Here is a 25,978-nt window from a genome sequence, read left to right as displayed (position 1 = left end):
CGCACATCGGTTTTATGTTTGCCACTTGGAAACATCGTCATGATATACATTGTAATGTTCGTCGCAAGCCCCGATACATCGGGACACAACAAAACATAAAACTAAATACACATTACACAGACATCTGTGTAACTTTACCATAATGGAAAAATAATGACATTTTAGCTGTGCATTGACTTTACCGTCAAATAAAATTAATGGCATTTTAATTGTACATTGATTTCCCCACAAAGACTAACTAGTGTGAGGGTTGATTTTTACCACATATATTCCATCAAACAAAATCGAGGTGCTACGTTAACATCAAACATACAAAGTGATGCGTGATTTAACAATGAAACTTGCTAAAACAAACAGGAACTGATACGTTGTAAAGTAAAACTGACGAGGTTTAGCAGTCCAACCATCATACTGAAGCGAGGTTTAACAGTCCAACCATTGACATTGAAGCGAGGTTTAACAGTCCAACCATTGACATTGAAGCGAGGTTTAGCAGTCCAAACATCATACTGAAGCGAGGTTTAACAGTTCAACCATCAAACATAAACTGAAGCACAGTTTTACCATTCAACCATCAAACATAAACTGAGGCACAGTTTGACCATACAACCATCAAACATAAACTGAAGCACAGTTTGACCATTCAACCATCAAACATAAACTGAAGCACAGTTTTACCATTCAACCATCAAACATAAACTGAGGCACAGTTTGACAATTCAACCATCAAACATAAACTGAAGCACAATTTGACCATTCAACCATCGTACTGACGAAAAAGCTCACACTCCTACTATCAAACATAGAACCCACGTGACACAGGCTAAGTATAACTGTAACCATGACAATAAGACAGACCCAAAGACCAACATAGCGGACTGGACACAAAGTCCCAGCATCGATTGCGTCCCACCTGGATCATCTCCTAGCTCACACGGTTGATCGAGTGCCAGCACACGGTGGTTCCCAGTACCACACGGCGGTTCTCAGCCCGTGTTCCCAGTACCCACACGGTGGTACCCAGCCCGTGTTCCCAGTACCCACACGGTGGTACCCAGCCCGTGTTCCCAGTACCCACACGGTGGTACCCAGCCCGTGTTCCCAGGTACCCACACGGCGGTTCCCAGCCCGTGTTCCCAGTACCCACACGGTGGTACCCAGCCCGTGTTCCCAGGTACTCACACGGCGGTTCCCAGCCCGTGTTCCCAGTACCCACACGGTGGTTCCCAGCCCGTGTTCCCAGTACCACACGGTGGTACCCAGCCCGTGTTCCCAGTACCCACACGGCGGTTCTCAGCCCGTGTTCCCAGGTACTCACACGGCGGTTCCCAGCCCGTGTTCCCAGTACCCACACGGTGGTTCCCAGCCCGTGTTCCCAGTACCACACGGTGGTACCCAGCCCGTGTTCCCAGTACCCACACGGCGGTTCTCAGCCCGTGTTCCCAGTACCCACACGGCGATTCTCAGCCCGTGTTCCCAGTACCACACGGCGGTTCTCAGCCCGTGTTCCTAGTACCCACACGGCGGTTCCCAGCCCGTGTTCCTAGTACCCACACGGCGGTTCCCAGCCCGTGTTCCTAGAACCCACACGGCGGTTCCCAGCCCGTGTTCCTAGTACCACACGGCGGTTCTCAGCCCGTGTTCCTAGTACCCACACGGCGGTTCCCAGCCCGTGTTCCTAGCACCCACACGGCGGTACCCAGCCCGTGTTCCCAGGTACCCACACGGCAGCTTTTAAGTGTTTTGACTGGACCAAGTGCTTGTATATTAAAAGCTATATCCAGATATTTTTCAGGCATCTCTTCGTGTGAGGGGAGAAAGAACGCCGACCCCCCCCCCCCCCCCCTAGAACGAAATACAAAAAAATAGATCTATATACTTTTACCAGTTTCGCCCCCTTCCCCGGCAATATTTGCCCGCCTCCCCGGCAGTTTCAAGTACCCTACTCCACGCCACACCCTTCGGAGAAAAAAACAACACCCGAAAGAAGCACTGGCTATATCAGAAAGAAATGCCTGGACCCAGACGAAACAAAAACTGCACCTGACCTTGACCCGCAGGTCGGAGGGCCGTTGGAGAGGGCACGGTGCCAAAAACTCGTCAACAGGCTGTACCTGTCATGGTTCACCTGGTCCACTGGCGGGTGTTCATTGTCAGGTGGCTAGTCGTTGTAAGTGTTGACATGACAGTAGTACACACACACAGAGGGAACTGGGCACAGCTAGAGTACATCCCCGTGCTTGTACTTTACGCTGTTTGCAAACTAAGCTGGCAGCTGTTGATATTTTCATCTGATCCACCTTTTTCTCCATAACAACACCAAGTGTCAACTTTAGGCGTCGATACAAGGCTATACGGGTGGCTTATCTATTCAACAGATCTGACAGATACATATTTTCCACGAACTTATGAATGAGGGAAAAAACGCAAAGTACGGTTGTGTACATGTTTGTTTACACCCATTCGGAGTCATAGACAGTTTTTGTTAATTAACCCCAGAAGTCATAGACAGGTTTTGTTAATTAACCCCAGAAGTCATAGACAGTTTTTGCTAATTAACCCCAGAAGTCATAGACAGGTTTTGTTAATTAACCCCAGAAGTCATGGACTGTCTTTGTTAAAAAATTTACCGCTTAAGTCATAGATTTTGTTAACAAGCGAAGCACTTCTTGAGTCACCGACACACTCTGACAGTTTAAACTAAAGACAAGCCAGACCACCCACACAAAGGACAGAATGAACGGACACATTAGACAGGTTTTCTACTTCATCCTCTGTGTCCTGGTCCAGTGATCTAGGGCTACGACAGGGACCACCGAGTTGGTTAAACAAGTTTGAAATGTTCTTTACGCTCTCGGCAACATTCATTACACGTCGTGAGGGGCTCGGTGGTGGTAGGACTGGGTTGTGTGCTGTTGATCTAGTGGTATAGTGGTACGGTCATCTTGTGGTACAGTGTGGTGGTACAGTCGGTGATCTAGTGGTACAGTGTGGTGGTACAGTCGGTGATCTAGTGGTACAGTGAGGTGGTACAGTCGGTGATCTAGTGGTACAGTGAGGTGGTACAGTCGGTGATCTAGTGGTACAGTGTGGTGGTACAGTCGGTGATCTAGTGGTAGTGAGGTGGTACAGTCGGTGATCTAGTGGTACAGTCGGTGATCTAGTGGTACAGTGAGGTGGTACAGTGAGGTGGTACAGTCGGTGATCTAGTGGTACAGTCGGTGATCTAGTGGTACAGTGTGGTGGTACAGTCGGTGATCTAGTGGTACAGTGAGGTGGTACAGTCGGTGAGCTAGTGGTACAGTGAGGTGGTACAGTCGGTGATCTAGTGGTACAGTGTGGTGGTACAGTCGGTGATCTAGTGGTAGTGAGGTGGTACAGTCGGTGATGTAGTGGTACAGTGTGGTGGTACAGTCGGTGATATAGTGGTACAGTGTGGTGGTACAGTCGGTGATCTAGTGGTACAGTGTGGTGGTACAGTCGGTGATCTAGTGGTACAGTGAGGTGGTACAGTCGGTGATCTAGTGGTACAGTGAGGTGGTACAGTCGGTGATCTAGTGGTACAGTGTGGTGGTACAGTCGGTGATCTAGTGGTACAGTGTGGTGGTACAGTCGGTGATCTAGTGGTACAGTTGGTGATCTAGTGGTACAGTGTGGTGGTACAGTCGGTGATCTAGTGGTACAGTCGGTGATCTAGTGGTACAGTGAGGTGGTACAGTCGGTGATCTAGTGGTACAGTGAGGTGGTACAGTCAGTGATCTAGTGGTACAGTCGGTGATCTAGTGGTACAGTGATGTGGTACAGTCGGTGATCTAGTGGTACAGTGAGGTGGTACAGTCGGTGATCTAGTGGTACAGTCGGTGATCTAGTGGTACAGTGAGGTGGTACAGTCGGTGATCTAGTGGTACAGTCGGTGATCTAGTGGTACAGTCGGTGATCTAGTGGTACAGTCGGTGATCTAGTGGTACAGTCGGTGATCTAGTGGTACAGTGTGGTGGTACAGTCGGTGATCTAGTGGTACAGTGAGGTGGTACAGTCGGTGATCTAGTGGTACAGTGAGGTGGTACAGTCGGTGATCTAGTGGTACAGTGAGGTGGTACAGTCGGTGATCTAGTGGTACAGTGAGGTGGTACAGTCGGTGATCTAGTGGTACAGTGAGGTGGTACAGTCGGTCACCTGGTGGTAGTGTGGGGGTACAGTCGGTCATCTGCTGGTTCAGTCGGTCATCTGGTGGTACAGTATGGTGGTACAATCGGTCATCTGGTGGGTTGGGGTACAGTCGGTCATCAGGTGGTAAAGTCGTATCTGCTGGTTCAGTCGGTATCTGGTGGTACAGTGTGGTGGTACAGTCGGTCGTAGGCTGGTACAGTGAGGTGGTACAGTCGGTCGTATGCTGGTACAGTGAGGTGGTACAGTCGGTCATCTCCTGGTACAGTGAGGTGGTACAGTCGGTCATCTGGTGGTAAATTGTAGATGTCGAAGAGTAGATTTTTGGTGCAAGTCTATCATCTGGAGGCACAGTAAAATTGATTATAAAGTTGTACAGTCGATCAATTACTGGTACAATCTGCCATCGGGTGGTACAGTTTGTTAGTTTTTGGTACGTAGGTCATCCGATGGTACGGTGTTATCGTGTGGTACGGTCACTCATTTGGTGGTACATCATTGATGATTTAGTAACAGAGCAATTGATTACAGGTCTAGCACTAAAAAACCACAGTAGCACAACTCAATCAGTGTCTCGGCCAGGACAGTTCATGTAAAAACCAATTATGTACAACCACCCCTCTCCTAACGTTTGCTTTATCTTACACTGTATACATACAGATCTATATATCTGACACCGCTCAGGGTATGTGTTGTTGTATAACAAGGCCATAGTACATTACACTGCAAAGTTTTTAAAAACAGGTATAAACTTGATTCTTCGCTAATAACAATCTAGCTAATACAACCAGAGTGTACACATTACATAAGGACTGCACAGCTATGAACCGAATGTCCGACCCTTACCTTGTAGTATGTAATAATCCATCTCATAGCTCAGCACAGTAGTTGCTAGCAGTCCGAAAGTTTGTACACAAATAAACCGCTGCGGTCTCTGACCTCGATCTGCCCCTCGTCTCGCTTATGGGAAGTCCCGATAAAGGAAAAAAAAGGCGAGGGGAGATAAACCACACGGGCAGACCACTGCGTGTTTATTTACATTCGAGCAGGAGGGTAAATCCGTTTTCAAACGCGAACAACTCGAGCCTGACACATTTGAGCTGGCTTTTAAATAGTTGAAAGTAGACTGGCCGGCCCAGGTTATAATCGATAACGGAGATCGATCAGTCACGTGATCTAACCATTCCCCACCTCTCATTCCCCCACAATGGAGGGAGACAGCGCTTGTGTTAGCATGGAAATGATCGGAGTTTCTCCACGGTGTGTCGTTTCTTTGTTGACCAACACACCTCGAGAGTCGATATTTTTTTAACTCCGATAAATCGGGCATTTCCGATTTAGGATGCAGTGTCGCTGCGCAGTGGTGTGTTTGCACACAACAATTCAGTGAATAGGCTACACATATAATGGGAGAGAATCTAGTTGGAACAAGATGTCTAAACGTCGGAAGCACTGTCGATGCGCAATGGTGCGCTTGTTCACAACTTTTCAGTGAATTTGCTACACATATTGAAGGGAGAGAATCTAATTGATACAAAATGTCTAAACGTCGTGACTACGGACTTCTTGGATGTCAACAGACGAAATCAAATCTACTTTGATTTTTAGTATTTTTCTAAAGCAGACATTTAAAAAAAAAACTATACATAGTATACTGGGTGTACGGTGATTTTGTCGAAAGCCATCCACGCAGAACAACTTAATTGTACCCGTTTTTTTTTTCTTGATTCCTCGTTTATCTACACCCACTTCTACGAACCGACTTGTTTGAAACGTGACTTGTATGGCAAAACACGTTGTTGTTGTTTGGTTTTTTAATTAATTACATATTGCTGTATAAAATGCAAATGTTTCCGCGCTTTTCCACACTCGTTGCGTTCATTTCATGCTATGATTTGATATAGTTAAACATTAATTAATTTTTAATTAATAAAAATAATACCATTTTAATAACATGCAATAATAAAAAAATAAGCTGCAGAAATAAAAGATTATTAATTACATTTTTAAAAAGAAATACGTTAACTTTTTCCTGTAAAGAATAAAGGGGGAAGCCATCGTGCCAAAAATAGAACTCGAGAATTTCATGAATTTAAACATGAAACAAAGTTCGTATCTTTATTGTCTACACATACTGCTGAAGATTCTCATCTAATAGCCTCGGACTATATGTGACAGAGAAGTGCGCACATGGGCTTTTATGTATTAGGATTACAGCAACCCACGCTTTTATTTTAAGTATAGATAAATGGTGGTTTGTATTGCACGTTATATATTTAAAGAAACACATTACATTTTCCTGTTTATATTGCACACATTAAAGTAAAATATATATGTTTTTACATGTTCAACAACAAACGTCATTGTACCATTATCACCCCTTCTATATAAATAACACAAATCCCGGTTGCACCCCACCCCCCCCTAACCCCGAAATAAGGAAATAAACTATCGGCGGGCCCCCTTGAATGGTGATGTAAAAGTCCAGTAACCAGTTGATGCTTAGATTATTTTCCCACGTTTTCTTTAACTTGCTTTCGCGTCTGTTTATTTGTTTATTTATTTGTTTGTTTGTTTTTCCAATCAAATCTTGCGATCGAAATTTCGGGCACTTCCCAGTTAGCTAGCGCGCTGAAATTTTCAGGGAAGCTTTGTTTCCGATGACAATACAATATTCAATTATTATTATTACTAAATTGATCAATGGAAAAATTTTATTGATCATTTTAGACCCTTATTGATTTGTACAAAAAAGGGACATAACCTAGTAATTAAAATTTGATAAAACAAGGTTCCGTACTTTCCCTCTTCTGGCGAGCACGCGATTGGCTGAGTAGTGGTCACGCGGTGTTTGTGTACAAACCTATGCAAATCTGACTGATCAGGGAGTAGAATGTTGATGGTCGAATGGTTTGCACGCGAGGGCAAAATGGTGAAAGAAACGGCAACACAGAAGAAACGTCGATTGGAAATGGCACGTGTTTTTACGAGTTGCCTTCGTTTACCCAAAAAAAAAGAGAATGCGAGAAATAAAATCGATAGCAAGATTTGAATGCAAACAAACAGACAAAGACTAAAAAGTGGAAAATAATTATCATTAAAAAAGTTTTAAAAAACCCACGTTTTCTGATTGAACTAAAAAGTAGAAAATAAAGGCTATACATCACAATAATGACAAAAAATGAAAAACGTGGGGCGCCGAAGTAAGTTTTTTATCGGTAATTGTTAATATAAGATGTAAAAGTTATATTACTGTTGATTAGATAATACTATTGAGTTTTATTAGGGAGCTTGTAGAGAGTCAACAGTATTAAAAACTGTAAGAAAATCACGGCGCCCCACGTTTTTCATCATTATTGTGATGTATAGCATTTATTTTCTACTTTTTAGTTCAATCAGAAAACTTTTTTTTAAAACTTTTTTAATGATAATTATTTATTTTAGGTGTTTCTCCATTTTTCTATGCCTTCATATCAGGTGTAAAATTCTATGAAGAATAAATAGCGCACATTTAAAATTTAAATCTAGAGTTGGGGGCACCTCTAGCGTGTGCTCTTAAACTAGAAACAATAAGTGGATTCCATTCCAGTTGTGAATGTAGTCATCTGTTGTAAAAACTAAATTACTTAAAAATGTAAAGATTCTGTAGATTGGACGCTATGTATTACTAACTTATTCCGTCTAAGCAATCCGCTTAGGGGAGAAGTTTGGCACCCGATAGATCATAACCCTAACCCTAAGCATCGTTATACACAGAAATGTTATCGTTATACAACAGTAAACGCAAATGTTGACACCGTATTATTTCATCATCTGGTTTATTACCTGTGTGTGCAGATTGGCTTGTTGATATTTAGTTTATGATATGTGTGTGTAGAATAGCATGTCAATGGGCAGTTTATAATATGTGTGAGCAGATTGGCTTGTAGATGTCTAGTTTATTATTATATGTATGTACATGTTCTGTGACCGATGTCTTGCTTATGACCTACATGTGCAGGTTCCCTACCCCAGATAAAACGTGTACCCACAAGCTAGACAGTACGACCAAACTTGAGCACAAAGACCCAAACGCAGTCAACCGTGAAATCAGACATGTTCTACCCTCCCAACCCCCACCCCAGCATTGAAAAGTTGAACACGGGAGATTGTTATATTGACATAAATATCCCTTTGTGCCAGTTATTCAACCACTGGTCAATAAACAAAATAAGAGCGAACAGGAGAAGTATTGATTCTTGGGCCCAAGCAAGGCCGTCACATAGACACAAATCGTATTATCAACGGCAATAAAAGATGTGGACATTTACACAAAGAGAAACAAACAGCTGTGTACATGATAGCGAAATAGTAGCATCAAACCACATAAGGCAATAACTGGTAGTTACGGCTTTGTTGTGTATTCCTTGTTTGTTTTTTCTACTCACGATTAGGCGTATAGGTTGTTAGCAACATTGTTTTCTTAGGTTTAGTTTCATGATCAGATATATTAAGGGTTAGGTCTGTAGTAGGATTTGGGTTTGGTTTACGGGTAAGGTTAGCAATGCCATCAGCAAGCCATATCTGTTTTACGGATAAGGTTAGCAATGATATAAGCACGCCATATTTGTATTGAGTTGACTATTACTATTACTTCAACATGTAATACAATAAGAAATCAGCGTGGATCTCCATGTCACTAGTGTACATTCTCAGAGCTACAACAACTACACAGGTTGTTATTGTTAACTTAGAATCATTCAAGTTGTTGCTTTCAGCTAATATAAATAATTTAACGTAACAAAATAACGAAGCGTTTGCCAGAGCAATAGTTAAGCAACAAGGCAACAACAAAAACGACGGTAGCTATTCGCTAACACACGCGTGATGTAAAGGCATTATTTACATCATGAATACAAATCACGTGTATAAAATTATGTTTGTCGTCTTTTAAAATGGCGGCTATATTTTAAGCCGTCGGCGTATTTTAAGCAATCCCTTTCTAGGACCAGCACCTTACACCTAACCTCTGACCCTCACAACGATACTAACCATAGAAGAAAAATAAAACATCCATGACCTACTGTATTGTTATAACGACGTTTGAGCAGGTTTAGCTTCTCGTCGTTTTAACAGAAATACAAGTTACAATTAAAGATAGGGTACATATGGATACAATATATCACCAAACGACAGAAATCTGACGTGGTTTTAATTAAAGTCGCTGATACAGACTAATCTATTTTTTAAATTATCCATTAAACATAACTACCGCACACTAAATATATTTACACCCCCACGCCACCCCTGGTCAGTTAACACGGAATAAGGTCAGTGTGCTACAGTCTGATAGACTGCCCTAGACCACGAGACTCAGTACAAACCTTTTCGATACCCAGCTTACAAACGGTAAAACAAAAAGACAGACACACGCTGAAAACCCCACGAAGGGACCACCTAGGGTTAATGGAACATAGCAGATCCTCAACAGGTCAAACGGCGCGTGCAGTCTTCGAGTGACCCAGGCCAGCAAAGAAATCAATAACATACTTTATCTGATCAACTCGCTCACTAATATCGCGTGCAAGACGGACAGGCGCGCGCCTTCACCTAGTGGTGTTTAAACATTCTGTTAGAGATTTCTTCTTCATTGTTTAGATAGATATGTATATACATGACTTGTAATGTTACAAAAAATGGAATTTTATTTTAAAAAGGGGTGTTAGATTAAGTACTGGTAGTTAATACATACATGGCTTGTTAATGTCATTGCTAACTTTATCCGTAAACCAAATATGGCTTGTTAATGTCATTGCTATCCGTATCCGTTATCCAAACACTACCACAACCCTAACCATTATTTCTGATCATAAAACTAAACCTAAGAATACAATAACACCAACACGCTAACCCGCCTAATTCCCGGCGGAGTCTAATGTCGAACGGACATCGGGTAGAGCCAATACTCGGCCGTCTTGACCAACACGATTCAGTTCTAAAGCTGTGAACCTATCACGCGCAAGCCGCCCATAACAAAATAGAACATTGCTGCAAGTTACCTGACAAAGAATGGCACATCCAACCCTCATAGAACTGACATGACCGAACTGCGCGGGCACGGAAAGGTTATGAACTCAAAATCCTCCCCATGTGCTCGGCTATAAATAGACGGCGGGCTGACACGGATTAATCTGACCCAATTTTAACAGTAAGTAGTACAGCAACAATCGCGGTTAAGACGGAATATTAAAAAAAAAATCACGCTAACAGAAGTGTCAGGTGTGTAACGATTAGCGACAAAGAACGACACAGTGCAACTTGGGGCGACATGGACAAAGAGCCGAAATCCAAATGTTGAGCTCTTTGTTTTCTGTAGCGCGCATCCGGCGCCGGATTGCTTATCCACCAATAAAAAGGTAGATCAACTTAATCAATGTACGACAGCTTTAGTTTGATTTGTGTATTGATTGTAGTTTAGTCGGCATTGGAAGAATATTTACTGAAACTTCACGATACACAAGAAGGTAGAGTAAAGAATCCTCTTTATACCTAGCGATCCATTGGGCAGGTGAAGTAGAGTTCATGTTTCACAAAGAAAGGTGCACACAGAAAATCTAAGTCTTGCAGAAACATGTCTGTTTGTCTAACCATGAAGGAATATTTGAATATTCATCGCAACTTCTTAGTAGCACACCGCGACATGTATACTATACAAGTACTCACAACAAGTTAGTGTTACACCATTTTATCTCCAGAATCTGCCAGGGTATCACTTTAAATAAAAAATTACATGTCAACACCAGCAAGATAGCAATGATGGTTTAAATAAACATGTGCTTGTGAAGAATAATTGAGCTGGTGAATAATTGATATAGACATTTTTTTTTTACAACATGCTTTGAAATTTTATAATTTAATTTGTGTTTGTTTAATGTAGCTGTTTTAAAAACACTAACAACAATAACATACATTTCCACTAAATTAAAATGTTTTTTTTTCATTTTTGTGTTAAGGCCCAAAGTGGCTCAAACACAAAGGAAAACAGTGCAATAGGATTTTTTGATAGTGCAATCTAGACCTACCTTAGGGGAGGAGAATTGTTGCAAAAGTTCAAATTAACCAGACAGCATTAAATTTGAATGAAACTAAGATGTAGAAAAATAATTACCATAATCTTGTTTAATTTGTGAACTAGATAATTGGATATGGAAAAACAGCAAATGTGTTTTTTATAAGAAGGATCTGACAGAATTCAATTCAAGTGAACTGATGTTCTGTTACATAGAGGACATGTCAGCTTTTCCCAAGACAAATGAACAAGGTTAGGCTTCAAGTTTTTGGGGACCATATATGCAGAACATTGCAACTTGTTCACAATAAGAAAATTAAAGTAAACAAGTACAACAAATCAACTTGTACTTTTTTTTTTAAAAGAGTTTTTTTTGTTTCTTAAATGAAATAAAAAGTACACTTTAATAAAATGATGGACTATCTAAAGATTGGTAGCAGGTGAATAGATGGATACATCAGAAAAATCAATTTGTACAAAACTACTTCTCTGTTACAAGAGAGCTCTTAAGCACATGCAAGTGACCTACTCAGTTTGTTTACATACAATATGTAATAAGGTCATAGAATCAATGCAGACCTTATCTCACAACCTATGGGCCTGAAGCAGAGGTAGATTAATGTTTATCATGAAGTTGAGCCAATCAGTGAAATATCCTATTCGTAAAAGTCTGCTAAACACATATAATTTGGCACATCAAAACTTGAAAGTTATTATTTACAATTACATCCAGAAATTTAAAGGTTGCATTTCCATCACATGTGTAAAGGTCTTATTTTAATAAAAAAATTAAAAGGTTTCATCAATGTAAATTTCTGGACTAAGTGATATCTGTTGTGGTCTATTTTAAAAGAATCTAAGAAGAAGTTAAATACCCCAAACTAACTAGCTGCATTATCTAAACAACTTATTTTGAGAAACTGTTTCTTATAATGAGAAAGTAAAGTAGTAGAAGCAGTTATGAGAAGACAATGGACCAGCTTTAAAATAGAAAAAAAAGTGTGATCTTACCTCACGATAAAACAAATAAAACCTTGCGAGGTATTGGGGCTAAGTGAGCACAGGCTACTTATAGACGTCTTTCAGCACTGTCAGTATGTTCAGGTTTATCCATGTCTTGTGAACCAGCCAACAATATCAACACTTGAACACAACCAACAGCCCCGGTTCTTCATCCTACAAACACAAGGTATACATCATACAAGCATAAGTTTTATAGCTCTATTTTAATTTTTCACAAATACTTGTGTTGCTTAAATAAAGAGACTCATTACACCACAAGAAAGGTGGGTTATCAATGTAGGGGGGAAGGTGGGGGGGGGGGAGGCGGCTGCTCAGAATATGAATGCAAAAAAGCTAGGCCTATTATCTGCTGTCAATGTTTCAAATATAAACAAAGACACACAAACGCTAAGTTAGACAGCTCAACAAATGAAGTAAAAAATATTTGATAGCTGGTCCAACAAGTTCATGTTGGCTCAACTAGGAAAAGGAGATGACAAATGAGTATGTTATTTGTTAAACAAACTATCTACAAAACAAATATTAAAATTGATGTTAGAAATAAATATATTGAATGACATGCCTCAAGATTTATGATAAACATGGATTATAATAGCTATTATTTGTCACCAGCTGAACAAACAGCTATTAATGTATTGGATTTACACACACACTAGCAAGTGGCAAAACAACCCAGAGTGACCTGCCTTAGTTTAATAAAATTGTTGATAAAAGTGGGTTATCACCAAGCAATACGTTTGCCAAATGTATGGGTTTTAAAATTAATGTGATGCAAAGTTGGTCACTATCACTGTCATGCTAAAAAAAAACAACATGTCATCGTTAATTATGGGTTATCAGTGTGTCAGAGATACAAAAATAAAATACTCTGACACAGTTTATTATTATTTGTGTTGTAATTGTTCAAAATAGAGCAGTTACTTCCTGTAAATGGTTTGCTTTAACAGGACATTTTGGCAAAAGCCCAAATGGAAAATAGGTCTGATTATTATCCATTAATTAGATCAGTTCAAATAATATAGGCTAGAAAATTTCCATTGTTATTAGAAAAAAAAAAGACGAGAATGCTGTCTAAACTACAAGTCATTATTTTTATTTTTCATTTTAAAAAAACAACCGAGAAACCGTTAAATAAAATAAAGCGGGAGTAATCTCGCCTTAACTTTCTCAAAAGGGAATCGCAACTCGAGATATTATAGACATGATTTTTAATCATATAATCTTTTTAAAATAGAAAAAAATCTTGTAGAAAAAAGAATTGCGCACAAGTGAACAGCAAAACAATGTGAGTATAATAGCGCGCAACAGTACTTTATAAATTCATATGAGTTTTTCAAATATATGTAAAGTACTACTTCCTGTCACCGGAAATTACTCAAAATTTGAAAGAAGGCAGAGAATTAGATGTTTTACTTAAATGTGAAAATTTGTCTAACAGTACTCAAATTATCGTGTTCACAGACACACACACATAGACAAGATTGCATAACATTTTTTTATATAAAATGATATTTGCTGAAAATCAATTTCATTTCAGAACTAGTTATCATTAACAATGTAAGATGAGTTTGGGGGGAGGGGGGGGGGGTAGAAGTCTGATGGTGTATTCAACATAATTAGTAGATTTAAGTCTGAAGAACAGCAATATATCTGTGTCTAGTTTTGTAAAATATATTTCTTCTGGCTTTTACTTTTTTTTTTTTAATGTCTAGAGGTGAATATTCTTGGCATTTGTCTTTTAATATAGCAATCACATATGCAGCAGTAATAGCAATAACATATGCAGTAATAACAGCAATAACATGCAGTTTTATTCTCTGCTAATTTTAATTTAATAAAATGTGTTCCGTGTCAACTAGTCCCTCAAAATGGGTGGCTGTAAACATTGAGTATTATTTTAAAGAAAATGGACAAGACAGTTTCTACTCAATGATCTTATAACTTGAAAAAATATATAAAAACGTGCAGAATTAAAATAGCCCTTTATCATATACATACAAAACTAACATACAATGTAAATTATACATGTTAGTAAGTATAACTACGTAAAATCCTATCATAACAACTAACAATAGAGATAATTTATTCCACTTTAATTTGATATATAATGAAATGGGGCTTTAACTTTATGAATTTATCTTTAAACAAAGCTAGAATATCTTCAGTCAAGTGGACGATTTTCATGCATTGCAATAAAACAAGTTGATAGATTATTAAATTGTTTTAAGGATAACTAAATTAATTTTAGTAATCATCAGCTATACTAAATAAACTTCCACTATTCTATGCTCCTACAGTCTCTAAAGCACTGTCTCCTATGTTATTCTACAAAATAACCCTAAAACTTTAAGACTTTAAGAGGCATATTGATTTATATGCCTTACAAGTTACTCTACCATTAACAGAGTCATTTATAAATCACTCATTACTTTAAAATGACGTCATGCACTTTTATACCTGTCACAAAAGTGCATGTAGTGATATTTTATTAGTAATTATTAGATTCGATGCAGGGGAAAGGTAATAAAAAAATCTTTGGTTGTTAGGCCTAAATCTTTTTTATTATTAGACAATTGCAAATGACTGAGGGAGGGAGGGGGCTCCTTTACTTTTTAAGCTGCTAGATTAGATTCTAGTAGACTTGTTGTAGATGAATCCCTAGATTGCCCTAGATAAGTAATACTAGATCTAGATTAGCTAGATCTAACTAATCTATTTTAATCTAAATCTAGGTAGGGGTCTAAGTCCTAAGTCTAGCTAGAATGCAGCTAGATTCATGATGCCCTAGGCCCTAGCCCTAGGGCGGCCTAAATTTTTAAAATGTCAATAATACCAGAAATGATTAGATCTAGATATCTTGATTCTAGATAGACTAGATCTTGATTCTAGATAGACTAGATCTAGATTCTCTAGCTGATAAATTTATTTCTTAGGTCGTCTTGTCTTAGTTCTCAGGATTTTTTAGTTAGTTACTGGTTGCTTGCTACACTAACACTTCCTGCACTTGCAGTCGAGGGACCGTTTGTTTTCAAAATAAAATTGTTACTTATGCATAAAATAAGTAAGAATATAAAAGAAATACCTTAAAGATAGTTAGATCTAAACTAAATTGATGACTAGCATTGTTAAATAGCCTAAATACAGAGATAAATCCTTGAGTTAATCGCCTGCCTTTTATGCTTTGTTTATGTTATGTTCTACAAAATGGCGATTTCCTGCTTCCTTTCAATGCAGAACTTGAGTCCGATGCTAAAAGTAGTACCTAAAGAAACCTGCTACGACAAACAGAACTTAAACATGTGCATTTTTAGTACTTAGATTCCATTTAAAGTTGAATGAAACAATACATCAAAAAATATATACGGCCTTACTCTGTTACTGTTCATAAAATTGAATCACGTGTGCGTATTAATAATATTACTCAATTATGCTCCTCCTACTTAACTTATTTTCTGTATCAGCAGCGCGCTAAGATTTTTAAGAAACATTTTTCTTTAGGCCTATTCATTTTACTTTCATTTATTGCAAAATAAACTTTAAATGAAAAGCTTATGTTTTAGGTCTATTACATATTAGGTGTATTCGTTTTTTAAGCGGCTTACAATATAGACTATAGACATAGATCTCTGCTACAAAATTGATCTACTATAAATACACAGGCCTATACTACATTTACACTACAATATCACTACATTACATATACTACATAGATCTAGATCTAAATCTAGATCTTATCCTAAGTTTTAAAGTTATGGAAGTATTAAGTATAAGGTTAAAGGCTTAAATTTAAAAGTATATATTTTCTATTTCTATATAATTTATATTTCGTTCGGAGGGAAGGGGGGGGGGGGGCGAAGAGATGCCTGGAAGAAACTGACTTTGGCACATTGCTTTTACAATTCATATTTATCTAATACGAAATACGACGAATTTGGAACCACTAAGTTAATAAGATTTTTAAATAACTCCTGGAATTCACATAATAATCACATATTTAAAATTATTTTTAGTCTTAGTCCTGACTAAGTTTATCGAATCTAGTTACACAGCTAAGAGAGCTAATTCAGTATAATACAATCAAAACTATTTATATCACGAGTTTTCTTTCTTTTCCTATTTTCATCATGTTAGCTTTCTGTTTTTGTTATTTAAATGAGTTATCTCCCTTAAAATTGATTCCTTCCGCCATATTCTCCTTCTATTATCTACAGACTACAGAGTTTCTCCCAGGCATCTCTTCGGGAGGAGCACCACCCCATACCCCTCCTACCACCCCTCCCCCCCCCCAAAAAAAAAGTCTACCGCCCCTCGAATGAAATAGAAAGAGCCTTAGGTTTAAGCCTGGCTACAACCACTCATGGAGAAAAAAAAAGGTGTAAAGGGAGGGGGAGGGTTGTAGAATGTCCCCCCCCCCCCCCCCAAATGATGACAGTCCCTAGTTTAGTCACAGCCACAGCACTCTTTTTAGTAATTAAGACATAATTATATAGTTTAACTATAAATACGTTGATGCATCATTATATTTAAAGAAATAAATTTAATTTCTTCTTTTTAATATATTTAATAAAAGATTGTTGTAAGGATTTTTTTTTTAAATTATTATTATTTTTCCTTCTCTCTCTCTCTCTTTCGTTTTTTTTTTTGCTACATCATTGTATATTTTGCGTCAGCTTGTAAGTTGTATCTTGATTTCCAGATAGTTCTAGATCTAGATCTAGATCTATTACGTCTTAGCCTAATTTCCTCATACATTTTAATGCCTAATTTTATTAATATCTTGAGATTGAAATACGGCCTATAGATAATCTGGAATTCGGGGATCGTCAATAAATGATGGTCTATTTTAAAAACAAGATTGACGATTACTGCATAGTCTATGGCTATTTAGTATTTATTTTTGGCAAAGTCATCGTTTATGACATTCTATAAATTTCCAGAACTTTTAGGGTCTAGGCCTAGTTTTTATATAGGCTTAGCAGGATACGGAAATGACATCATAAGGATAAACACCTGAGAACGAAGGTCGGATAACTGACAACAAACTAGACAGAGAAAATGCCACGAGGATCAAGATCATCGGGAATGAGAAGGTAATTAATTCGTATTCGTTATTTATTGTATCATCATACAGCTAATTAAACGTAACTAGAAATACAATAATTGTGTCAATTTATTTTCTAAGAACGAAAGCCACTTTATCTTTCACGCGTCAAAGTGAAACTTCACCAAGTTCAAGTTGCGTCAGATCAATTTTCAATGATTAGGCCTATTGTCTATTGATTATGATTTAATAATAATTAATTATGAGTATGAAACATAAATTTAAGTCTGATCAATCATTCATTGACATTGATCATTCACCTCGTTTAGCATTGAATTAAGTGAGATAGATTTTAGATCTAGCTCTAGAAGAGATAGATCTAGATTCTAGGTCTAGATCTAGTCTAGATTTATTCTAGATCTAGATTCTAGATCTAGTCTAGAAGAATTATGTCATTCAATTCATGGTCATAATGAGACACTGAACAGTGAGAAATTTTCCATGTAGGGGGCCTATACTATATGTTTAAGTTTTTGTTAGGCCTACTACTAGAGTCTAATAAGTAGGCCTAAGGCCTAATTTGTTAGTTTCCTTTAATTTTTAAATCTAGTTCGATTTCTGTTAGGCCTATTGTGTTAAACTTAAATTACTAGATCTATCTATAGGCCTAGTTATTAATTAGGGGTCATCCATTTATGACGTCCACACGAGGGGGGGAGAGTCTGAAAAAATTGACGCCTATGAGTTAGGCCTAGTTATTTAGAATTTAGATTCATTCTTCTACATAGAAAGTCTTAGATTTCAGCATTTATCATTTTTAAAATATAATAAAAATATCCCGAATCTTTCTTGTCTCTTTAGTTTAGTATTAATTTTGTATGTCAAATGTTGATAGACTTTTTTAAAAGTAATAAAAGTCATCTCATCAGTTTACCAACCCTAGATATTTCTAGCAAATAATTGCTATACCTTTTGCCAGGCCACCTTTACATAGTTTCATTACATTTCATTCAAAATGATCATTATTAATGCAAGCATACAGTTTTTTGAACACCTAACTTCTCTCATCAGGCCAGCTCCAGCTGCACCCCCAAGGCACGCCCCAGCCCCTGTGCCAGCACACCCTCCCCCAGCTGCTCCTGCACCCCTAGCAGCCCAGCCTAGACAGCCAGGTCTATTTGCACAGATGGCTGCAACAGCAGGAGGAGTTGCAGTTGGCTCAGCTGTGGTAAGACATTATGCTAGATATGTAATAAACAAAACAATAGGCTAGGTGTTTATATTTATGTAACTTTCTTGATTATCTAATGACTGATTTGATCAAATATGTCAAGCTTTTACTGTTATCCTTTTCCTGTATAACATTTCCCAGGCATTTTACTTATTGGTGTAATTCTTTGTTCTCAAACTTTATTTCCTATGATAGAAAGATTGTGTAGACATCTCAAGTTGGAAACTATAATTGCAAAAGCAATTGACATTTTTTTAAACTGTTCTGTCATTAGTGTTTAATAAATCTTCTATTTTTTTCATTTAATTAATGTAAACAGACAATAAGAAATATGATTAACGTATTTCCCTGTAAATTGTGTTTGTTTATATTTTTTATAGTAACATAAATTGATACATATTAATAATGTCTTTTTCACGTTTTATGTGACTGATCTGTACAGAATGTTTAATGGCCAGACAGTAGAAGTTTACAACATTATTTAATGTAATGTTTTTTATCTTACACTGGTACATGATGTGATCCAATGCTCTGTTGTCTTCAGGGACATGTTGTTGGTGCTGCCCTCACTGGTGGTGGTGGTGGCCACAGCCAGGAAGTCGCTCCAGCCCCAGCCCCTGCAGCACCAGCCCCACAACCAGCGTACAACTACAACCAGTCCTCCAACCCCTGCCAGTATCAGCTACAACAGTTCCTTGATTGTACACAGACTCAGCCAGATATTAGTCTCTGCGCTGGATTTAATGAAGCCCTCAAAGAATGCAAAGTTCGATATGGTGAGGTTTAACACTATTTTAATCCTTTTTATGATGTTTACATTTATAATTGTTACATTTTCTTTGACCCCCTTCTCCTTAAAGTACTTAAATATAAAGACAAAGTTGAACTGTAGTGTTTTGTTTTTTGCAGATTATGAACAATATTTTAAAAATCTTTTTCAGGTCTTAATTGACACCCCTGGAATAAGGAAACAGCTTGGTTAAAAATGTAGAAGGTGCCAGTAATCAGGAGTTTTATTACATTTTTTCTCGTGTGGTTGTTGATTTTTTTACTTTTTTTTTTATTTTTTTGGATAGGTAGAAAAAATGGATAGATAGAAAAAGAAAATATTTAAGTACTGTGACAAAAGAATAAATGGTTGAGTTGAAGAAATGTTTTATATTTATCACTCCTGGGTGATAGAGTAGCCACATCTATTGTATATATTTGCTATGATACAATGTTATTAGGTAAACAGACTCATGGATTGGTGGTGTTGAAGATTTTCTAAGTGGCTTGATGTTTGCCATTCGGTTTGTAATAAAAACAAAACAATTGAAGCATCATGCTAGTGTCCTGTTTTGTTGTTTTGGGGTGTGATTTAAAACTTTTTTTTTGTTGTTGTGTTTATTGGTTATTTTTATTATTAATTTGAGTTAGATTATAATTATATACTTGCAAACCTATTCTCCTTTTGACTAAATACACTATCCTGTAGGATATGGAATTCGATTTTACTTTGTTACTTCCCTTAGCTTCTCTGAGACTTGTTGCTAAGAATCAAGAAGTAGAATAAAATAATAGACATATATTATAACAAAAAATATCTTCATATTTATTGAGTCAATAACAATCAATTAACCTGCAAACACTTCCATCAAAAAGCTATATTATATAAATTCTCAATAAAAAAACTGAACTAACTATTGTAAGGTTAGAGATTGAACCTCAAATTACAGTGTATCTATTTTAATATGTCATGTTACATTTTGAAGAATATTAGAATGAGAGCTAATATTTAAATTAGTTCTTGTTTTTTTTTTAAATGCACAGTTCCTTACCAGCTACATTTTTTTTATTAAATATAAGCACACCAGTTTCACATACTTTTGATTGTTTACAATACATCAAGCTTTACTCAATTTTTGCCCTGAGATGCAGATGTGTCAGGTATCCATCAGAGCTAGGTGTATTCAGGGACATCCTATGGACTTGAACCAGAGACATTTGTGTTATCAGTCATAAGCTCTGTCATTGGACCACTCTGTCCCATTATCACAAATACTGTAGTAATTTCACCTCACTGGTTGGACCTGTCATGAGCATAGATACAAAGGTGGATTAAGCTTGTGTGGGGCTCTTTTCTGAATATTCTCTCACCCCTGAACATTCTTAGGGCCCTGCTACAGTTTTGTCACATGAACTCTGAAACTTTGTAGTAGCTGTCTATTTTATTACAATGGCCAATATCTTAACTCTGCATAATATCAACACAAAGAGCATTACTTTTTATTGCATAACCTTAAAGACTAATTATAATCTATCCAATATTTGAACTATGAGCTTTTAAAGCGTGCCAAAATTTTTTTTTTTTAAAATACATAAAAATGTTTAAATAATCTTTAATGTAATGCACTAAACAAAAAGGGAGAAAATAACTGACTTTATTTCTAGATAACTGTCCTGTTGAAGAAGAAATACAACTGGCGCTAAGTTGATAGTGTTATGTTTTTCTATACCAAACACCTCTACCTCAAATTTATCCGGTAACGAAAAAATTAACTGCAACACAGTGAAAATGGATTTTTATCCAGAATCAGCATTTTAACCAGATCTGGAAACTTAGTCAGATATGAAATATATCTATATACACTTCTAAAATTAGACACATAAATCAGACATTTTTTTGTCTCTTTAATTAACAATCTGATTATTGTTTATCGTTTTTCGGTATTCTGTTTTTAATTCTATTTTCTCACAGTTTCGTGTGAAGGGGTGGCTTAATATACTCTTTGTATAAAAGTTTTATTTTGTTTTGTGGAGAAGGGGGGGTTTAGCTGGTAGACTTGGTTTGGAGGGGGAGGGCTGTGCATACATACATGTATACACACGAAGAATCCAGTAGATATTTCATCACATCTAAGGTGTGTAGACAGAAAGTATTGAATTTATTCTACGGAGTTCAAAGGCACTGATCAGCTCCTTTTTTATTCATTTTCTTGTCTATAATGGCACTCACTATTTACAATTAATGGATCCTTATGAAACGATAAAATAAGCAAAACTACCTGTTTGTTTCACACGCCTGTAATAAAAATTGTTGATATAATATTAGGCCTGCTGCTTATAATATACATTAATAAAATTATTTTTAAATAAACTTAATTATATTAACGAGTTTGGGGCGCCAAAAACACTGAGGGCCCTATGCTGCTGCCTGGTTAGCCCCCTCCCCCCTCCTTATGGATATACTGCTGGACGATACGAGTCTAGATGAACGTGGAGACTTAACTCACGTTTCCTGCAACGTTCAACACTTTTCTTGAATTGATTATCCTCTCATTAACTTAAACCGTCACGTTACATAACCACAGCCACGTGACTCGACGTGTGATGTAACTTGTCATAATAGGTCATTAGTGCTAAAAATAATAATATCGGTGTGCGCACAGCTCATGGATATGCAAATTCGGAGGGAACTGTTACATAATGTCACGTTGCGAGGGTTCGTCATGGAATGTTTTGGCGTCTTGTAGCGGGGTGTACTTTAATATGCGACAGGGATGGGATTTAGCGATAGCTTCGTTTGAAGCTGGAGCGGTTCTCAAATTGTGGGGTACTCCTCACCTGTTGAGTTACAACCAGAGGGTGGACTACTGAGAGCAGCACTGTCAGGTACCATTGAGGGCATGTCTTAAAAAATGATTATCATAATTGAAAAATACGCTGACGACATAAGGCTTTCAGTTTAGTCTAATTAATAAATTATCATTTTTTTCACTTTCGTGTCTTAGACACATGGGGAAGATGAAGTAGAGTTCATCTGTTTCAGTGACCTCGGCATTTGAAGGGATACTGTTGTCAGCACTGTGCCCAGCCGCCTTTGTTTCCCTAACGTGAGTCAGGTACCCATTAGAGCTGGGTGGACTCAGGTACGTCCTGCAGACTTGAGTCCGAACTGAGATCCGAACTCGAGACCTTCGGGCGTGCTGTCAAACCCTCTGCCATTCAACCAATAGCTAGAGTTTAATGGGGTTAAACGCGGAGTGATGAAGGGGATACTGTGGCGAAAGAAAATATGTAGATACTTTTGCTGGATTATTGGTCTGATTTAAGAATGTAAATTTGTATTTGAGGTATTTTAAAAATAAAATGGCAACACAAGGTAGAAAAAGAGAAACTATGGGAGGTGTATTGATAAAAAAAACAACAGAAAGCAAATGATGGATTGTAAATGGAGATGAATGGGGCACACGCGTGTGAAAGATGCTGGCAATAGGGCTGGTAAGTAGGTCACCAACCAGTTCTACGGCTCAATAAAACCTGCATGAGCCACAGAACTGGTTGCTGACCTACTTACCAGCTCTATAGAGCCAGGCAAGCCCTAGAGTGGAACCCCAGGGTTAACGATACAGGGGGCGACCCAGAAAGACATGGTTACATTGCGTGCTGGAGAAGGCCGAACGGATAGGAAGGAATTGGGGACAGATAGAAAGGAATTGGGAACAGATAGAAAGGAATTGGGAACAGATAGGAAGGAATTGGGAACAGATAGGAAGGAATTGGGGACAGATAGAAAGGAATTGGGAACAGATAGAAAGGAATTGGGAACAGATAGGAAGGAATTGGGAACAGATAAAAAGAGTGACAGGAGACCGTGGGGATTGGAATGTTATGACAGAGACTATAAGTTCATGGTGCGCGGACATTTGACCACAGGTGCTTTGACCATAGGGGGTTTGACCATAGGGGGTTTGACCACAGCGGAGCTTTGACCATAGGGGCTTTGACCATAGGTGGTTTGACCACATCGGGGCTTTGACCATAGCGGTGCTTTGACCATAGGGGGTTTGATCATAGGGGGTTTGACCATAGGGGGTTTGACCACATGTGTTTTCTCAGCAGAGGGTCTTTGATCACAGGTGGTCTATCAACTGGTGTTTGATCACAAGCACTGTGTCCAGCTTTGATCATAGGTGTGATACAATTAACACGATTTTATACATGTTTCCTGAGAGTACGTTAATAGAAATTAACATGTATTTAAAAAAAAGCCAAGAACTATATTTTAGTCTCCACATAAAGGCTGGTGCTAGGCCTCATAGATTTATTTTAAATATAAATGAAACACAAATAATGCGACATATAACAAGTTTCACAAATAAATAATGTAGAAGTACTTGAAAATACATAGCATATATAAAAGATACAAAATGATACAAAACTTGCCAACAATATAGTCAAAGATGTAATACATAAAATGGTTAACTAAATGACAGATGTGCTATAGCACGCAAATATGTCAGTACATCTGTTTGACCGAAATTTAAAATATAATTTAGCAACTTTTAAAATAAATCCTTACCATATATGGACAGCATTGGACAAACCACCTGAGATCAAAGACCCTATGTGGACAAAACACCTATGATCAAAGCCGGACACAGCGCTTGTGATCAAACACCAGTTGATAGACCACCTGTGATCAAAGACCCTCTGCTGAGAAAACACATGTGGTTAAACCCCCTATGGTCAAACCCCCTATGGTCAAACCCCCTATGGTCAAAGCACCGCTATGGTCAAAGCCCCGCTGTGGTCAAACCCCCTATGGTCAAAACCCCTATGGTCAAAGCTCCGCTGTGGTCAAACCCCCTATGGTCAAACCCCCTATGGTCAAACCCCCTATGGTCAAACCCCCTATGGTCAAACCCCCTATGGTCAAAGCACCTGTGGTCAAAGGTCCTAGGACCAAGTTCATCAAGGAAAGAAAAGGAAAAGCGACGATGATGAACGACGGGGGAGAGGTGGGGGTTTCAGAAAGTATGACGACAGAATTTAGCATTTTGAACAATAACGTTTGAAACTGAATTTTAGCCGCTGTTTCTCATTTTTAAGAGTATTATTTGTTAATTGTAAATCAAAGTATCATCTTAGTTAAACTCAATGTTGACTGACATCAGTTAATAATTCAGAAGTAAATCGCTTTTAAAAAATGTTTTAAGGAGTCGTGTTATTTTTAAGTAGGGGTTATAGTTTTTTGTGACCATGTGCGACGCTAGGTGTATAGGGTTCTAAAAATGCGACGTCGTTTATGGACGCACACTTTATAGTGTGAATCAACTCCAATATGTAAATTAGCGCGAGGACTGCACCCAGCAACACAGCTGTACTAATTATCAGCAATTATCTGTACAGGAAAACGCGAGCAATCAAACAAATCGTTTGGGGGGAAAATGAGGGGAGTTTACCTAGCTCCAAGAGTTTCGAGTAATTGCTTTATTACAGGGCGCCACACCCAAGTAGGACATTGCTTTATTATAGGGGGCCACACCCAAGTAGGACATTGTTTTAGTGGCGTTCTTTGGAAGCTGCAAAATATATTTGTGGTTTATATTTTTGTGGTTTTAATGGCATCGGCGTGGTCGAGCCGGTAAAGTTCAGGGAAAGCTCTCACGTACAAGCACCAGGGCGAATGAAGCTCGATAGCTGGGGACAGCAATTCTTCTTGTAGTTTGCACTTGGTTGGACAAAGGCTATGGAAAAATACCGTCCAACATTACAATTAAGAAGAAAGAAGAAGAAACTTCGGTACTTGGTTTCAGCGTTTGATTATTGATTTATTGCTTTATTGATGGGGGTGGGGGAGGGGGGGACAGGAGACTGGCATAATGGTAAAAAAAAAAAAATGTTTTATTGAAGATTTGTAGCTTTGTAGCTTTGACAAACTTTCAAAAATGACAACGATACTAGAAGACGACCATATTTGCTACAGTAAAAAAAAAAAAAAAAAACCTAGCTGAAACTGTAAAAACAAAACAATTTATTTTCTTTCTTTTGATTTTTTATGGAAACTCTGGTCGCTTAAATGAACAAATATAGTTTTATATTGAAAGCGGGTAACGTTGTAATCGGATGGTAGAGCATACGACTGCCAAGCCGAAGGCTCGAGCTCGAATCTGGGTTCGTGTCCATAGAACGTCCCTGAGTGCTCCCTGCTCTGATAGGTATCTAACTCACGTTGGGGAAAGTAAAGGCGGCTGGGTATAGTGCTGACCACACTATCATTTCTTAGGCCAAGGTTACAGAAACAGGTCAACACGACCGTCAGTTTCGAAGGGGTACTTTACTATCTTAAAATGAGATTTTCTTGCGTTTTTGTCGGAGATGTATTTATCAATAAATGTTAAGAAAAAAAAATCGCTCCATTTAAAAATGTAACAGAATTGAGTTACAAACTTAGAGCACAAACGATACCCATTCACACTTGACAGACACTATGACCTCAGACCTAAACATTTAGAATAATAAGTACAAACTCAGGTACTCTCATAATACACCGAACTCACTATAACTGAGATAAACTACCATGTTTTATTGTTGTTGACGGGAATCACGTGGTTATCGGATGATAGACTTAACTTGGCTGTTTAAGATGCGTATTGAACAACAAAACGTGCAACAAAAGTGCCCGACTTTGTTGAGTCACGTG

General features: G+C 38.1%; 2 protein-coding genes across 4 annotated transcripts in view; one reads left to right on the top strand and one right to left on the bottom strand.

The window, feature by feature from the left end:
* LOC131934909 (signal peptide peptidase-like 3) overlaps positions 1-15,449 on the bottom strand; it is a 66,539-nt gene extending 51,090 nt beyond the window's left edge. For 2 of the 3 annotated variants that reach the window (XM_059291168.1, XM_059291169.1), the window contains exon 1: positions 5,014-5,147. In XM_059291168.1, coding sequence (XP_059147151.1) covers positions 5,014-5,035 — 22 coding nt within the window. In that variant the 5' untranslated portion in view covers positions 5,036-5,147. Of the gene's footprint in view, positions 1-5,013; positions 5,148-12,226; positions 12,392-15,320 lie in introns of those variants that run through there. The other variant, XM_059291170.1, reaches the window with a different exon arrangement.
* Positions 15,450-17,186: 1,737 nt separating this feature from the next.
* On the top strand, positions 17,187-19,835 carry LOC131934911 (coiled-coil-helix-coiled-coil-helix domain-containing protein 10, mitochondrial-like). The gene is made up of 4 exons (XM_059291171.1): positions 17,187-17,328; positions 18,351-18,507; positions 19,055-19,286; positions 19,452-19,835. Exons 1-4 carry the CDS (start codon positions 17,294-17,296, stop codon positions 19,460-19,462), a joined length of 435 nt encoding a protein of 144 aa, XP_059147154.1. The 5' UTR covers positions 17,187-17,293; the 3' UTR covers positions 19,463-19,835.
* Positions 19,836-25,978: the final 6,143 nt, after the last annotated feature.

This window comes from Physella acuta, unplaced genomic scaffold (assembly GCF_028476545.2).
Source record: "Physella acuta isolate Inbredline_101_S28 unplaced genomic scaffold, ASM2847654v3 ptg000123l, whole genome shotgun sequence".
Classification (NCBI taxonomy): Eukaryota; Metazoa; Mollusca; class Gastropoda; family Physidae; genus Physella; species Physella acuta.
Note: the sequence above shows the minus strand (reverse complement) of the source record. Positions and strands in the feature narration are given on the sequence as shown.

Excerpts from the sequence above, each read along its gene's own strand:
- LOC131934911 (XM_059291171.1), top strand. The coding sequence starts at position 17,294 with ATGCCACGAGGATCAAGATCATCGGGAATGAGAAG. Across the intron at positions 17,329-18,350 it reads AGATCATCGGGAATGAGAAG|GCCAGCTCCAGCTGCACCCC; the intron begins GTAATTAATTCG and ends TTCTCTCATCAG. Across the intron at positions 18,508-19,054 it reads TTGCAGTTGGCTCAGCTGTG|GGACATGTTGTTGGTGCTGC; the intron begins GTAAGACATTAT and ends TGTTGTCTTCAG.